The 16,458-nt window shown below is 37.6% G+C and overlaps 1 protein-coding gene across 4 annotated transcripts in view; it reads right to left on the reverse strand.

Annotated features, from left to right (window-relative positions):
* Window positions 1-3,163: 3,163 nt before the first annotated feature.
* Window positions 3,164-16,458, reverse strand: part of ALG5 (ALG5 dolichyl-phosphate beta-glucosyltransferase) — a 37,262-nt gene continuing 23,967 nt past the window's right edge. For 3 of the 4 annotated variants that reach the window (XM_059996050.2, XM_059996047.1, XM_059996049.1), the window contains 3 exons: window positions 16,081-16,232; window positions 9,033-9,118; window positions 6,719-6,926 (listed from right to left, as the gene is read on the reverse strand). In XM_059996050.2, the coding sequence (XP_059852033.1) occupies window positions 6,811-6,926; window positions 9,033-9,118; window positions 16,081-16,232 (354 nt within the window). In that variant the 3' untranslated portion in view covers window positions 6,719-6,810. Of the gene's footprint in view, window positions 4,402-6,718; window positions 6,927-9,032; window positions 9,119-16,080; window positions 16,233-16,458 lie in introns of those variants that run through there. The other variant, XM_059996048.2, reaches the window with a different exon arrangement.

Below are 16,458 nucleotides of genomic sequence, written 5' to 3' on the forward strand. Positions count from 1 at the left end.
GTATCACAGAATTATGGTTGAGCTTTACTACTAAGAATGGGTGTCTTAGTTCAGGTATCTGCAACAAGATACCATAGACTGGGTGTCTTAACCAACAGAAATTTATTTCTCACAGTTCTAGAAGCTGGAAGTCCAAGATCCCTGCCTACTAGCTGCCTGGCAGGAAGATGCAAGTTTCTCCCTGGTATTTGTTAGCGATCAATATGTTGACTTTTTGCCATTCTCTGTGGCATTATTTTATAAGGGCTTAATAAACTATACTCTTTCATCTACACATTGCTCTTTAATTTATAGATGACTTCTGAAAGAATGAATTCTAGGAGAAATTAAAGAAATATTCAGAACATTTTAAATGAGAATAAAAGAACATCTCTAAAAGCATTTTCTGTACAAATAAAATGTTTCATGTTCATACAGAATCTTAAGATTCATAAAGAGTCTTCATGATGTGCTTGTATCATATCACATATTGTTTCATGAGCCGTAGATCTGCTTTAAGGCCTCTATTGAAAATAGTTAAGCATAGAAGAAAGCCAATCCATTACTTTTTTTTTTTTTAAACATCTTTATTGGAGTATACTTGCTTTACAATGGTGTGTTACAATGGTGTGTTACACCATTACAATGGTGTGTTAGTTTAATCCATTACTTTCTGCTCTCCTATTTAAGAGAGAAGTTTGGGTGGAGAAATAGTCTTTTAGAATAGTTACCTTTAGAATAAGGTAGGTTGTAAACCAATAAAAGATAATATTCTGCATTTACCAAATATAAAATATTCTCCCTGATATGAGCATATGTGTTATCTTACATTTTCACAAAATTCTTGTTTTTAAAGCTTAGGCTTGTATATTTCCTTTCATTCAGCAGCTCATGTGTTATCTCTGTATTACTGTTTTATAGATAAGAAAACTGAGATGCACGCAGCTTTCATCACTGGAAAAAAGTCTCCTGACTCACCCAAACAGTATCCTTCCACATCAGTTGCCTATTCAGAGGGAAGAATGATGTCCAAGAAACCACATTTTTAATGAAATTTAAACTTCTTTTTTTAAAAATATTTTTTAGGGCTTTTCTGGTGGCACAGTGGTTGAGAGTCTGCCTGTCGATACAGGGGACACGTGTTCGTGCCCCGGTCTGGGAAGATCCCACATGCCGCAGAGCGGCTGGGCCCGTGAACCATGGCCGCTGAGCCTGTGCGTCCGGAGCCTGTGCTCCGCAAGAGGAGAGGCCACAACAGTAAGAGGCCCGTGTAACACACACACACACACACACACACACACACACACACACACACTATATATATATATATTTTATTTTTTGACTGCGCCGCACAGCATGCAGGATCTTCTCCTACCAGGGATTGAACCCGTGCCCCACAACAGTAAGAGGCCCGTGTAACATACACACACACACACTATATATATATATATTTTATTTTTTGACTGCGCCGCACAGCATGCAGGATCTTCTCCTACCAGGGATTGAACCCGTGCCCCCTGCAGTGGAAGCACAGAGTCTTAACCACTGGACCACCAGGGAAGTCTGAAATTTAAATTTCTAACATATATTTCCTATAAGAAATATAAATAAGGTTCTACCTAGGGGCAGGACAGGAATAAAGATGCAGACATAGAGAATGGATTTGAGGACACGGCGAGGGGGAAGGGTAAGCTGGGACGAAGTGAGAGAGTGGCATGGATATATATACATTACCAAATGTAAAATAGAGAGCTAGTGGGAAGCAGCCGCATAGCACAGGGAGATCAGCTTGGTGCTTTGTGACCACCTAGAGGGGTGGGATAGGGAGGGTGGGAGGGAGACGCAAGAGGGAGGGGATATGGGGGTATATGTATACGTATAGCTGATTCACTTTGTTATACAGCAGAAACTAACACACCACTGTAACGCAATTATACTCCAATAGAGATGTTAAAAAATTTTAAGAAAAAAGAAAAGAAATATAAATAAGGTTCTATTCTTTTTGGAAGTGTTTTTTTCTGAAATGATTATTTTTGAAAAGTGTGATAAAATTGCAGCTAAAACTCAGCTGTCATGCACTGATTAATCATCAGAAATGGTGAGTGTAAAAAAAAAAAAAAAAGAAATGGTGAGTGTACAGGTATTCGAAAAATTCAAAAAACTGTGAGACTTGACTAAACTGAGGATTTAAAATTTTAAAATCTCAATTTATTTCTCTTTAAATAATTGGCCTGTGGAAAGACAAAAGTAATCATAGTTGGAAACATTAATGCGTCAAACTCTTACCCCACCTACTTTAGTATGAGAATCTGTCACCTTCTGAATAGGGCTTGCTTTTGGCAGATTCTGCTAATACTTCTTTTATCTTAAAAAAGACAGATTGGGCACTAGTTGCATACTTAGCTTATTGATTCTCCAACTGTGGGTCACAGCTCCCCAACTGCGATGTCAGAAGATTGCCTAGGGGATGCAAGGCCTGTTACCTCTGTTTTTGCCCCTTTTCCCTCCCTCATTTGTGATAAATTGTCTTATATATTCCACTACATATATTTAGAACCACATCAAACTGCTTTAGTATTTGCTTCCACCATCAAACATAATATAAAACTCTTGAAGATAAAGTCTTTTGTATTTGTCAATATTCTGCTTACCATGTATTTTCTTCCTTCCTAACGTTCCAAGTTTCCTTTTGATGTTTTCTTTCTGTTTAGAGAATTTTGTTTAGCCATCATTTTAGGGTAGGTCTGTGGGTGTCCAGTTCTCTAAACTTTCCTTCATCTGAGGTTGTCTTTATTTCCCCTTCATACTTGAAGATTTGTTTTTTGCTGAGTATGAGATTCTGTGTTGACAGTTTCTTACTTTTAGTATTTAAAAAATATTGTGCCACATCCTTCTGACTGGCATAGTTTCTGATGGTAAATTCAGTCATTCTGATTGTTTCCCCACTATAGGTAAGGTGTCAGTTTTTTGTTTTTTTTTTTTGTGGCTTTCAAGATTTTTCTGTCTTTAGTTTTCAGAAGTTTAATTGTGACGTGTCTTGGTATGGGTTTCTTTGGGTTTATCCTATATGGAATCTGATTCTGTAGATTTATGCCTCTTGCCAAGTTTGAGGAGTTTTCAGCCAGTATTTCTTCAAGGATGTTTTCCACCCTTCCAGGGACTCTGATGATACTGTTAGATCTTTTTATAGTTTCACTGAGCCTTTTTTTTTTTTCCTTCTGTTTTTTTCTCTCTTGATCAGATTAATTTCTATTGTGCTATCTTTGAGTTTACTGATTCTTTCCTTTGCCACCCCCATTCTGCTGTTGAGCTTATCCACCAAGCTTTTTATTTAGTGATTGTATTTTTCAGTTCTAAAATTTCCATTTGGGGGACTTCCCTGGTAGTCCAATGGTTAAGACTCCATGCTTCCACTGCTGGGGGGCACAGGCTCTATCCCTGGTCGGGGAACTAACATCCTACATGCTGCATGGTGTGGCCAAAATAAAAAAATTAAAGATAATAATAAATAAATACAATTTCCATTTGGTTCTTCTTGATATTGTCCTTTGCTGAGACTTTCTGTTTCTTTGCTGAGGCTTTCTACTTTTTTCATTAATTTCAAGCATGTTTGTAATTCCGTGGAAGCATTTTTGTCATGGCTGCTTTAAAATCCTTGTCAGATAATCCTAACATCTCTGGGATCTCAGTGTTGGCATCTCGATTGTCTTTTTTCATTCAAGTTGAGGTTTTTCTGGTTCTTGCTTTAACAAGTGATTTTCTTGTGAAACCTGGACATTTTTTTTATTATGTTCTGAGACTCTGGATCTTATTCACAACTCTTGTTTTAGCTGACACTCCTCTGGTTGAGAAGGGGGAGCACCGTCTTGTTATATTGCCAGGGGAGGTGTAAGTACAGGTTCTCCCCTTGGCCCCCACTGACACCCAAATGAAGGGGGACTATTTATTTATTATACTTGGGCAGGGGTAGGAGTTCTGGCTCACTACATGGTCTTCATTGTCACCGCAGTGGGGTGGCCTCATCACTTCGAGGCCACCAGAGGAAGTGCCTCCTCTGACTCCATCCCTGGGAGGGGGTGGAGCTGCTGTTACTGCAGAGGGGAGTGCAAGGCCAGCTTCCCCTGGTGTGGACTCAGGATTGGCTTTGGGGGAGGAAAGTCCTGCTCCCTGCTGGGTGTCTCTGACATCGCCCGGGTGAGGATGTCCAGGTACCTGATTCCAGCCTTGTGAGGGTGTGCATCTTGGCTGCCCACTCAGCCTGGGCTCTTGTCAGCAGGTGTGAGGTCACCATTCTTTCCTGTAGTGTTTGGTTGTAGAAGGGCAGTAGTTGTCTAGAGGATCAAATCTGGGAAGGTATTGCTTTTTGTGACCATCAAAATACTAATGAGTTTTACTTCAAAATCAGTGAATTCCAAATGAGTCCTATATTGGATGGACATAATAAAATCATTAGTTTGTAGATTTGGTGGCTTTGAGTTTGCACAAAAACAAAGCAACTCATAAGACTGCTTCAGGAGATTTAGCTGTCGATAAAATGGATAACCTCATTCATGTAATTTTTTTCTTGGACAGATGAATTATAATGCTGGCATTATCTAACCATTTGGGAAACCTTTATTGAACAATCACAATTTAGGAGGCTGTGGAGACACAAATAAAAGGCAAGGTTTCTGCTCTTGAGGAAATTATAACAATAAAAAAAAGTGGAAAACAGAACTGGAGAATCAACTGTGAATCGTGGAAATACACAACTACATAGAGACATAGAATTACAGATGTCAAGAAACATGTCATCATCCAGACATAATCTTGAGTCAAATAAACTCCACGTGTACATATTCTATAAGAACAAGTCAGAAGGTAGAAAGTACTGTAAATGGTCATGTTGTCTGATTGTGATGAGATTTTGTACCCTCAGTTTTAATCATGGCCCATGATCCTATTTCCTGCTTTTATTTCAGTAGAAGCATGACACTGGCTACTTGTGTGATCTTGGGCAAATCGCTTGTCTAACACTATTTCTTCGTTTCTGAAATGTGGGTAATCATACCCGTATGATAGAGTTGTTTGATCGGATTAAGCTAAGTAATGCACATGAAATTCTTATCACAGTTCCTTGCACATGGTAAAATGATAGTAGCTGATACTTTTGCTTTTGCTGTGGCTGCTTGCCTCTTTTTGTTAGCAGGCTCTATAATGTCAACAAGTTAAACTATGTTTTCTCTTACAGAGTGCCCCCGAGTCTGTACTACGCTGTTAGCTTAGGTGAACCTGTGCCTAGGAAGATAAACTGGCATCAAGGATATCAGAAACCTTTCTTAATAGGGCTCATGAGTGAACTACATAAAAAAATATTGACCCTTTTTCTGAAAATTCCTCTCATGCTTCAAACATACATTTTTATCACTAGCTTACAAAGAACAATAAATTATTTTATTGTCTTATTATAGTTTCATTAAGGATCTTATTTTTGGCTCAAGGCTTGTAACTTTAAATTCTTGTTAATGCTCACTGTCATTTTACTATTTGTTTTCTCTCATTTCTACTTGCATAAGCCTTGTTTTGTTCTGTTCACTTAAGTGACTTAAAGGCTCTCAAAACCTGGTAGTGAATGAAGTTTGTTTATTTACTTGATCGATATTGAGTGTTTACGCTAAGCACTGTACTGGGAATACTAATTTGAGTAAGAAATGGTTTCTGTTTTCAAGGCGCTTGTTTAGTGCAGATGTGACAGCGTCACTGTTGTTTAAACTACTGGAGAGGAGTCATCTTTAGCTTATTTACTTTTCCACGTAAGTCTTGTCTTTAAAATGTTGTATTTCATGTGCTTCTGAAACTTTCTACTTACATGTCCCCAGTTATCATACTGTCAGAAACTGAAGTAGCATACTCATTCAAGAGTGTAAGCCCTGGATCCGGACTATGTGGGCTAGGGTCACAACTCTACTGTTTCCTACCTCTGTGACCTTGGGCAAGTGACTGCTTTATGCCTTGAGTTCCCTCTCCTATTGTAAAAGTTAGGTGAGTCATTATATACTAAGTGCTTAGAATGGTGGTGGGCAGACAGTCAACGCTCAGTAAATGTTAGGTATTATTATTTTCTCTAAAACATCAGAAACAATCTAATTCTTATTTTTAGGAGTTCATTGTTTTATAATTGCTATTTTTTAGTCTTTAGTTTCTCAAAAACACAGGCTTCTGATGTTATTAAATACATTTATTAATATCGCAAAACTTTCTCTTTTTAATAAAGAATTTCCAATTTTTATTAACATGAACTCAAGAGGTTAGGGTTGCCAGGAAGTAAGAAAAATTTGGAAGGAGATAAATAAGACTGTATGAGAAAGTGGATACCTTTGTGAGCAAGCCTATATTCTTTCTTTAACATAATTTCCTAGACTTTTACAGAATGAAAAAGTTTTATGGGTTTAATATTGATAAATTTATATATATTTAAACATTTATTTTTAAATCCCTGAACACCTATATGATTGTGGTTTATATTTAAGTTCATGAGAATAAGGCACTTTAGAGTAAGAATAATCGCTTCTGTCTTCTGTTTAAAAATTGTATTTCTCAGAATCATAATGATAATTAATCTAAACGAATAAAATTGCTAAAGCAAAAGAAAATCTGACTTTTGTTACAAACACCTTAAAAATTTTTGTGTCCAAAAGAGGTATAAAGATTTGTACTGCTGGAGTAAATTCTTTAAAATTATCAAAAGGCATACAATGGAACAGTTTTATTCCAGCTTTATTTAAAATTTTAATTTCAAGTGAAATAATGTGATACTGATGGATAAGAATACAACCAAAGATGGCAAATCACCTAATTCACTTTCCTGGTTTGTTCAAGCCTCCAGGCACCAGTCAAATATCGAAGTCGTATAAGAAGTAGGTCCTTGCCCATCTGTAGCCAGCTCCAAAATGGAACTAATTTAGAACCTGCAATTTAAAAATAATTAAAAATAAATATATTTTCAGGAAACATAACAGTTTAAAATTGTATTTTAGAAGTCACGACCTTTGTGAGCTTCTAGTCACCTTAATTTAACTTACATTATTTATATTATATATGTATGTCTGTTAAACAATTCCTTTGTACATTTAAAAATGATTTTCGGGGGCAAATCTTCATGTTTTACACACTGCTTTTCAATCTCATGTACTACAGAGAATCAGATACACCTCTATACATAATACAAGTACAGATTAATAATCTGAGATAAGAAAGCCAAGACAAAAACCCAACATTTATTCTAATTCTACCAAAGGCTCTCAATCAGATAAAATAAATACACCTTAGCTATAGGCCATCTTCTTGTCCAGTGGTTGTCAAATGACAACATGCCAAGTGCAGTTGACTGCATGAGATCTGCCTCCTTGAGCATGTCTTAAAAGCTTATATTCCTTGATTTTACCCCTTGGAATTGTTTTTTTGGTAAGTCAGAAGCAGACCTGCCCTGCCCTCCAATCTCAGGTAACTGGCATGCTGGATGGTAGAGTGAAGTGGTAAAGACCACAGGACGATCACTGACAATTTCCAGATTGAAGCCCAAATGCTCTAGCTGCTTTCTCTGTTCCTTTCTTCCCACCTCTCCCCACCACCACAAGCTTTACTGAGGTGTAATTGGAAAATAAAATTGAAATGTATTTAAAGTGTACAACATGATGATTTGATAGCTGTATACACTGTGAAATGATTACCACAATGAAGTTAACACATCCACTGTAATTAATTTAAATCATGGATAAGAGATTTAAATATCTTCAAAGCCAAAGTGAGTGGTTTCTCTAAAAACAACAAAAACAAAACACCTGGAAGTGAAATAAAACTTGGGAGGATCTAAACCGTGAGAATTTCAGGTGGCCCTGCTCTAGTGGGGAGGCACCGATCGTATATGGCTGAGGGTTTGGGGATGATTAACAGAAAAACTGCTAAGTGCTGGTTATCGAGATTTAACACTCAACTCTCTGAGAAATGCAAGTGAGCAACTGATATAAAATGAAACATATTTTTACTTTTCCCCACTTCAGCTTCCCATAGAGTCTGTGCTGGGCACAGATCAACACAGACACATCCACCAAGCTGATCCTAACGAGCCTGAGGCATCCTTTCACCTGCTTCCATCCCCTTTGGTCTAGGCTGCTACTGTGGAGATTAGTCACACTGCTGTAAACTCAATATGATTCAGCAAGACTCCAAGAGGTCTACAGAGCTTGTATGATTTCCAGACGGGTTCCTACCCTTTTTCTGTCCCTAAACATGTGAAGTTGCTTACTTCAACAGTGACTTTTCAAGAGGAGGCCATGCTTACCTGGGGGAGAGGTGACTTTGAAAAAGTCTCCAGTTAACTGCTCCTACACTGTGAATTAATTTAGGATCATTCTAAGGTAAGCAAAGGAGAACAATAGAATATATTTTAAATTCTAAACAGTGAGCGCTGTCTAAGCTTTTCTGAATAGAAATTATTCGGAAGTATGATAGATTTCACATTTTAAATCTTAGAAATCTTTACATTTTTGGATATATGTACAGATGCCAGTTAAAAATCGGCTGTGAATGGATTATGGACATTTGGAGTAAAAACAACTAATTCCTCATTTAGCTTTGCACAGTGGTTTGTAGGTACTCAAAACTCACTGAGTAATGAAATAATACTAAAAAAAAATTGGTATTACAAACAATAAAGTTTATCTGAAGACTATTCACCTTGCTTCTAGCCTGAAATCACCATGATCCTGTCTACTGTACAAGTTTTTATTGAATTGCTTAGGCAAGCCAGTAGGCCTAATGAAGACCCTAAGAAGAGACTTCTTCTTAGGAGAAGAAGGCATTTACAGAATGAATTATGGGCTTACAGAAGGCAGTAAGCCAGCTGGAGGAGGGTGGCAAGGATTAGCAGGCAGTACTTACTGTCTATGAAACTGCCTCTGAGTTAGGACAGCTGAGCTGGGGTGACAGTAAAGCCAGCTGACTTCACTGGACAACTGTATGGTCTGACGTCTTCCCCCACTTAAGATCAGCTGTAATGTAAACAATATACTCACCTTCAATTTCAGTCCAGTTGACAGCAATTTCTGCTATTGGGATCTTAAAGAACTGTGCTATGTAAAGCAGTTCTACATCAAATGCCCTGAAATAGAAAATACATTGCTATTTATTTTTAAAAAGACAGAGTGTAATTAAATCTCTACCTTGGCATATTTTAAAGAAGCTTACACAGCAGATATAAAAGCTTATATTGTAAAAGTGAAGGCCAGATAAACATAAGGTCAAATAAAAGCAAAGTAGTTCAGGAGCTTCAAGGCAAATAATATAACATCGCGTGTCACTGCATAACATATAAATGAGAAATACGGCGTCTCTGTCACAACTCAGAAACTCTCAGAGGTAAAAACGGCCTCCTGGGCTCCAAGAGAAAATTTAATCCTGGAAATGTTCAAGATTGATGGTTTTCAAATCCCAACCTTAACTAGCTCAAGAGACAGGACTGATGGCATTTTCAACAGATTCAGAGAGCTGGTAAAACAGAACCTTGAGGAGCCCTAGGAGAGCATGTTCTCAGTCACTTCAGAGCTGCTTGATTCCATTCTTCTACCGCCAAAGAATCAAGGGTTCTTTTCTAAGTACGGGGTCCCTGTGGCCTGCCTTCCCTCTTCCCCTCCCCAATGCCATCCTGGCCAATACAGTACTGGTAGCTGGTGGAACTGAAAAGCCAGTTTAGGCTGGCCTGAAAGGCCTCGTGGGTATAACTACATATATACATAGGAATTAGATACGTTGTCTCATTTTAACATACACTTAAAATCATCTCTAGCTTGTATTCCCAGCTCAGCCTTCCTTCTACCTAGGAAAGACTCTTTCTTAAAAAGCTCCTCTTCAATCAGCCCTTTGGTTTTGGTCGAATCTGCTTTCCTTAACATTTTTGAATCCTGACTTAGAAGTTTTCCTGGATTTTTACAAAATTCTCTCAACCAGTTGCTTCCTTTCACTGGCATTAAACTCAAAAAGAGAAGCACCACTGCCTGTGCTGCATTTCATGCTTTTACTTGTCTCAAAAAGCACTGAAGTCTTTCACTGTTTTGCTTTCATTCTTGAGACATGAAATGCCCCACTTTCTAGACTGCATGGAACACACTTCAGACTTCCCAGGCTTGGTTTTAAGATGTGAGCACAAACAAGAAAACGCCTAAAATCCACTTCTATCTGATTTCCCTGATTCCAGACAATCTGAATTTGGGGGTTCTGTTTTCTTGGCTACAATACCACCACCATCCATTATGCAACTAGTTTAAATCCCAAGTGTTTGGATAATTCAATATGAAAACTATTTTTTTTTAAAACATTTAATGCTTTTCCTTATCCTAATAAAATATTTACCTAAGATGATAAATAAAACCACCTACAAATGTGTTCTTTGTGTTTCTAAAAGAACTAAGTAAAACTTCCGTTAAGTAGAATTGTGACACTCATGAAAGAAGGAAATAATTTGAATATTAACCCTTAAAACTTTCCTTTAACATAAAACCAAAAAGTTACCTAATGGGCTGCTGAGTAATGCTAATTAATAATCAGATCAAGATTATTAAGTATTTCTCCAAATATATCATGTAGAATTAGTGACTTATCAAAGACACAAAACAACATAAAAATGATGAATGAAAAGGAGTGGGGTAAAAAAACCACCGATAAACTAAAATATAAATTAATTCTTTTTATATTAAAAAAACTGAAAGGGCTATTCATCTTATAAACTATTATTTTTATTATACACTTCTCCCCTTAAACATTTTAGAAGACATGAGATGTTTATTTAAAAAAAAACACCCCAAAACAACAAAAAACAAAACAAACTGCAGTTCATATCACCATATTACAAATAAGAGACCAATCTGTTACCAAAGGAAACATTATAATTAAAATACCAAGTACTTCTGGATGGAACCTTATGCCAATAAAGAGAAGCAGCATAAGGGTTATTCTCCAACTGAGATGACTTCTTGAGTTTTGGTAAATGTGGGGAGGGCAGAGTCACCACGTTTTCTTTTGTTATTCAGTTCCTGATATAGCTGTTACCTCAGGAACAGATGTATTTCTGAAGAACAAAGAGTGCGTTGAGACTCTGCTAAACATGGCACACACACACACCCTACTGCTCCCTCCTGAAATCCCACTAAAATTAAAATGACAATGATGGGATAACCATACGAGAACAAAGAGAAGATGAGAGTAACAACAAAAAAAATGTGAACGTTGGAAAGTAGCTAGACAAGTGGTAACTAGAAAGTAGACAACGGCAGAGGGAGAAGCCCAGAGCAGGTTAATGGGCACCACAGAGCCCCCGAGGCTCAGGCATCAAGGGCCCAAGTGACCTCTGTAAGTGGAGGTGCAGGTGGGCTGCAAACCGGAGGGCTCACTGAAAATCTGAATGAGATTCTCCTTTCTTCCAGCCGGTTCTGTGAATGCTGGCAGCCAGGATCATATTTCTTAGGCAGCAAATTGAAGGATCCCACTTTAGTGAAAATGACCAGCCCCAAACATAGTGACAGCTGGGAGTTACCCACACAAAATGGCCCCACTAGTTTAATTTGTAGTGAAATCTATCAGTCAGAGTTTGTGGACCACGCACCCAGCTGCTGATGAGCTAAAATTTTTAGCACCGTACTAAAGATATCTAAGGATAAACGTTAATGATAAAAACAAACATAAAGAAAAAAACTGGAGCAACAGAAACAATGCAAGGAAAGAAGAAAATAAAGTGTTAGTGGAAGCTACTGTAGTCATGAAACAAGAACAGATTTTAAAAAATGAATACTAGAATATAAGAATTGCAGGAAATTGAGGTTTTGATAGCAGAAATAAAAATTTAAAAGGAGGGTTAGATGATAAAATTGAGGAAATCTCAAAAGAAGAAAAATAGGAAGAGGGAGAGAAAATAAAACGAAAGGATCAATAGGGAAGCTCTATATCTGTTTTATAAGACAGAAGAGAGAAAAGACAGAGGAGATCATCGAAGAAATGAATAAAGGACATTTCTCAGAACTAAAGGACATGGGTTTCCAGACTTAGAGGGCCTCCTGAGTACTCAACAAAATGCATGAAAAAGAGCCATGTTAAGTCGCTGAATCATGACATTTCAAAACACTGAATAAAAGGCTTCCAAAGTGGGGTGGAAAAAACATGCCATACACAAGGAATCAAGATTAGATTATTGACAGAATTTGACTTTTCCACAGAAACACTGATGCCAAAGACAACAGAGCAATGCTTTCCAAATCCAGAGGAAAAAGGATTTCCAACCTATAACTCTTTCTCCAGCTAACTGGTAAACAAGTGTGAGGGTAGAATCAAGGCACGTCTCTACATGTGGGGTCTCGCAGTGTCTTTCTCATATTTTTTAGGAGGTGTAAGAGAGGTGTGCTCTACTAAATTAGGATGGAAACCAAGGAAAACAAGATCTAGGACAGGAGCTGCAGCAGGCCAGGACACAACTAGAAAGAAAGAGCCAATGAGAAAGGCTTTCCATCTCCAAGAAAAAGATGGAATTGAGGCATAATCTGATGTGTCTGGGAACTTATGCTTCTGTCAGAGAGTGAGGACAAGTGTTAGATCCATGGTCAAGTAATGCCAGCAAAAAACTCCAGTTATTACCTTTAGAAAAACAAAAAGTACTACAACTATGTGGGTCGTATAATCCCACTGCATGCTACGGCTCAAATTTGAATTCTCTTTACCCACCTATAACGATCAATGCTGAGCTAAGCAAACATTATTTGAAAACTGTATTAGGAGCATATCTGTGGAGGGTGTACAGGAGTTTAAGAGAACGAAATACTTGTCCATTGATTTCCTATTGTGGAAATTAATATCTAAAACTGAAAAACTGAGACGTAGCTATGCAGACCCATTGTTTTCAATGTGAAAGCAAACACCACAAACAAGCAGTAAAGAGATGAAAGTGACTAGAGTGAGGGAGCAGGAATGGGGAATGGACGGAGATGGGGCAAAGGACAACTTTGTTTTCTTGTTATAAGCCTGATGGAATGACTTTAAATTATAAACATGAATAACATTGATTAAAAATTAAAAAAAATTCACTAGAAGTACATTTCAAAGAATCCATTTAAAAAATTATTCATAAATTGGGTCAAATTATACCTTAACATTAAATGGAAAGAATTTAGGTGAGGTAGAGTTCAGAGGATGGAGATTTTATATACATATTTATATTTAACATTTAACGTTACCCATACTCAAGTAATTCGGAATCAAAGAGATGCCTGTAGTCTTTTAACTTCAGCAGTACAGCGTATACCTTGAAGTGTTGTAATACCTAGAAACTCTACTTGACTTGGATTCCCTGAAAGTTACGAGAAAAATTTCAGTGAATCTTTAGAACAAGTCCTCTTAAAAAAACCGTCTAAGGAGACACATATGGAAATGAGTGGATGCACAATTTGGTTTCTAAAACTTATGCTGCATAAGAAAAAACAAATCTGCTCTTTAGTCTTTCTTGATTGAAGTGAAGGAACAGAGATGTTTAAATAAAGAAATGAAACATAACTGTGGTGAAGGGTATACTGCTAATCAGGTTGATACATGTGTATTTGGTGTTCTCCTTTATGGGCACAACATAAACATAACTGGACCCTAAAGAGAGATGTGAGAGGCTAAAATTTTAAGTCAGGTCAATATTATGCCAATCAAATTGCAAATAAATAATTAAAAAGGCATGCACATGAACATAAAATTTAAAGAAGAAAAAAATAAAAACATGTTTTTTAACTTAAAAATCCCATAAAACCTTGGAACAGTGCTGGTCAATACACTAGCCACATGTAGCTGGCTACTGGGCAACTGAAATGTGGCTAGTCTGAATTGAGATGTACTGTACTCTGAAGACATAGTACAAAGAAAAGCATGTAAAATAGCTCAGTATTTTTTTCATACTGAGTGCATGCTGAAATGACTACATTTATATTGTGTTCAATATAGCATTAAAATAAATGTCACCTTTCTTTTTACTTTTTAATGTGGCTACTAGAAAATGTAAAATTACATATATGGCTTGCATTTGTGTCTCATATTATATTTCTGTTGGACAATGCTGCCTTACAACAATCCTGACTTATAACAGTCCTGACAAGGAAACTTCATAATTTTTAAGTCATCAACCCTAACCCTAATGTTCTCCATTTTTAAATCCTTCCTTTTGAACTACAAAGAACCTAGCTCTTTGACCATAAATGGAGACATAACAACTGACTGAAAAACATCTAATGCAGAGGGAGGGCTTTATTTCTAGAGCGGCTTCTTAATAAATAAGATCCTCTGATTTTGGAGTCCATTAACTATCAATACATTTTATTCTTTAACATAATAGAAACATGCATCTAAATTTTAAAACCAAATACACATTACTTAAAAAATTTTAATCTAGGAAAGAAAGATTCAAAAACATGTTTGATAATTTTAATTCTGAAACTACAGTTTCTTTAAAGTTATTTGGGAAGATTATATGACATCTCTTTCTACGGAGATAACAGATCTTTGCAAATAGACACATGAAAGTTATAGAGACTATAAAAATGAACATCTACTGGAATAATTACGCAGACTCCCACCATGAACAGAATTCACACAGAACCCAGTACTAACAGTAAGTATTCTTTCAACAGTATTTACTGAGTACCTATGATGTGCCAGGCACTCTCTTTGCTATACAATAAGCAAAATCAGATGGGATTCTTGCTCTTGTAGAGCTTACGTTTTAATAGAGAAAAAGAAACATTACACAAATAAAACACTACAGATGTGACAGGTGCTACGAGAATGGCTTATGGCACTGCAGCAGCATACAATCAGGGGCATCTGATCTGGTACAGAGAGTGAGGGCAGGTTGTTCTAACGAAGATCGGAAGGATAAGGAGAACTTGACGGAGGGGCAGTGGGTGGTGAGAAGAAGAATCCGCACATGGAGACTCAGGTGGGCCAGGCCGTAATATCAATACTGATACTGCCTATTGGTATCCCTCTCAAGGCCTTGGAAGGCACCGAAAGGCAATGGAAAGCAGAAGAGGTGCATCTGATTGATCACTTCTAATTTCTGAAGGGTCCCCTTGGACTGCAGCATAGGAACTGATGATGTCTTGGATTGTGGTGAAGATGAAGAGAAATGAAGGGACATAAAAGCTCAAAACAACAGGCCTCGGTCATGGGCTGGATATACGGAGGGGCTGTGGGGAAGGCTGTAATGACGCCAAGGTTTCAGGCTTCTATGTGACTGTTATTCCCTAAACAGGCTGGGAGCCGAGGCGAGGTCTGGGACAAAGAGAGGCCGAATGCTGCTGACAGGTTCATTGAGACGGTAAGTCGTCATCTTAAACATGACCACTGGATTTAATCATAGGAGGGTAACTAGATGTTTAGATGGGAGGATGGGTGAGGAGTGAGTGGGAAGCGAAAAGATGGGGACACTGAATATGGACCACTTTTCCAAGAAAAGGTTCGCTGTGAAAGGAAAGAAGGCTAGAGTTGAAGGGGTGCTGGGGGCAGGGGTCAATGGAGAGGGTGTTTTTCTAATGGCAAGAGAAATTTAAACTTGAAAAAACTGATGGGAAAGATGTGGTTGAGAGAAAAGGCTAAATACACAGGAGAGAAAATAAGTGAACAGGATTGGGTTGTTAGAAGGTGGAAGGGGATGCAGAGGTCCAAGGATTGGTCTTAGGCAGGAGAGGGAACTTACTCCTGCAAAAGAAAGGAAAGGAGAGAAAGTGGGTACCCTCTTCTGCTTTGATATGTCTGAGCTTTTTCTTTTTCCTTTGAAGGAAAAAAAGGAAGCTTAAGGAAACAGGATGTTTTCAGGCCTCTCAATTTATACTGTCTACAATTAAAGTAAATATATAGCTTTATACCCTATGTTTGGTTTGAGGTAAATAAGAACCAAACTAGTAAGGGTACAGATTAAGTTTACATATATAAGTGTCAATTTTGTTTAAACCTGGATGTTCGTTATGGGACTACAGGGCTGCTGCCCATTACCTGGAGAAAACTGCTGTATAAGATACACCAGACACATTCCGGTTAGGAACCTACCATCGTTCAATGTGGAGAGATGAAAACGTCCGTGACGCTGCTTCTCGAGTTAATAATTTGAACCCACACTGTGTATCCCTGATTCCTTTGACACAAAGGAACCACACCAGAAAGTGGAACCCATACATGAGAAGAGTACGGAAGTAAGAACGCTGAAACAAAGACAAAATATAAATGACTTTTCTATTTATCTATAAAGGAGACATTGAAAACACCTGGCTGTAGACAACTGCAACTTAATACTTAATTGACTGGGTAGATCTCACACATGAACGCCATTGTTCCATTAGCTGCACAGGCAAAGTCTATTCTAGAAACTGTGAGGACGCCTAATGCTTGGAGCTGGACAGAGGCTAGAAAAGTAGTTACTCACTTCCT

The sequence above is a fragment of the Delphinus delphis genome, chromosome 18 (assembly GCF_949987515.2).
Source record: "Delphinus delphis chromosome 18, mDelDel1.2, whole genome shotgun sequence".
In the NCBI taxonomy this organism is placed as follows: domain Eukaryota; kingdom Metazoa; phylum Chordata; class Mammalia; order Artiodactyla; family Delphinidae; genus Delphinus; species Delphinus delphis.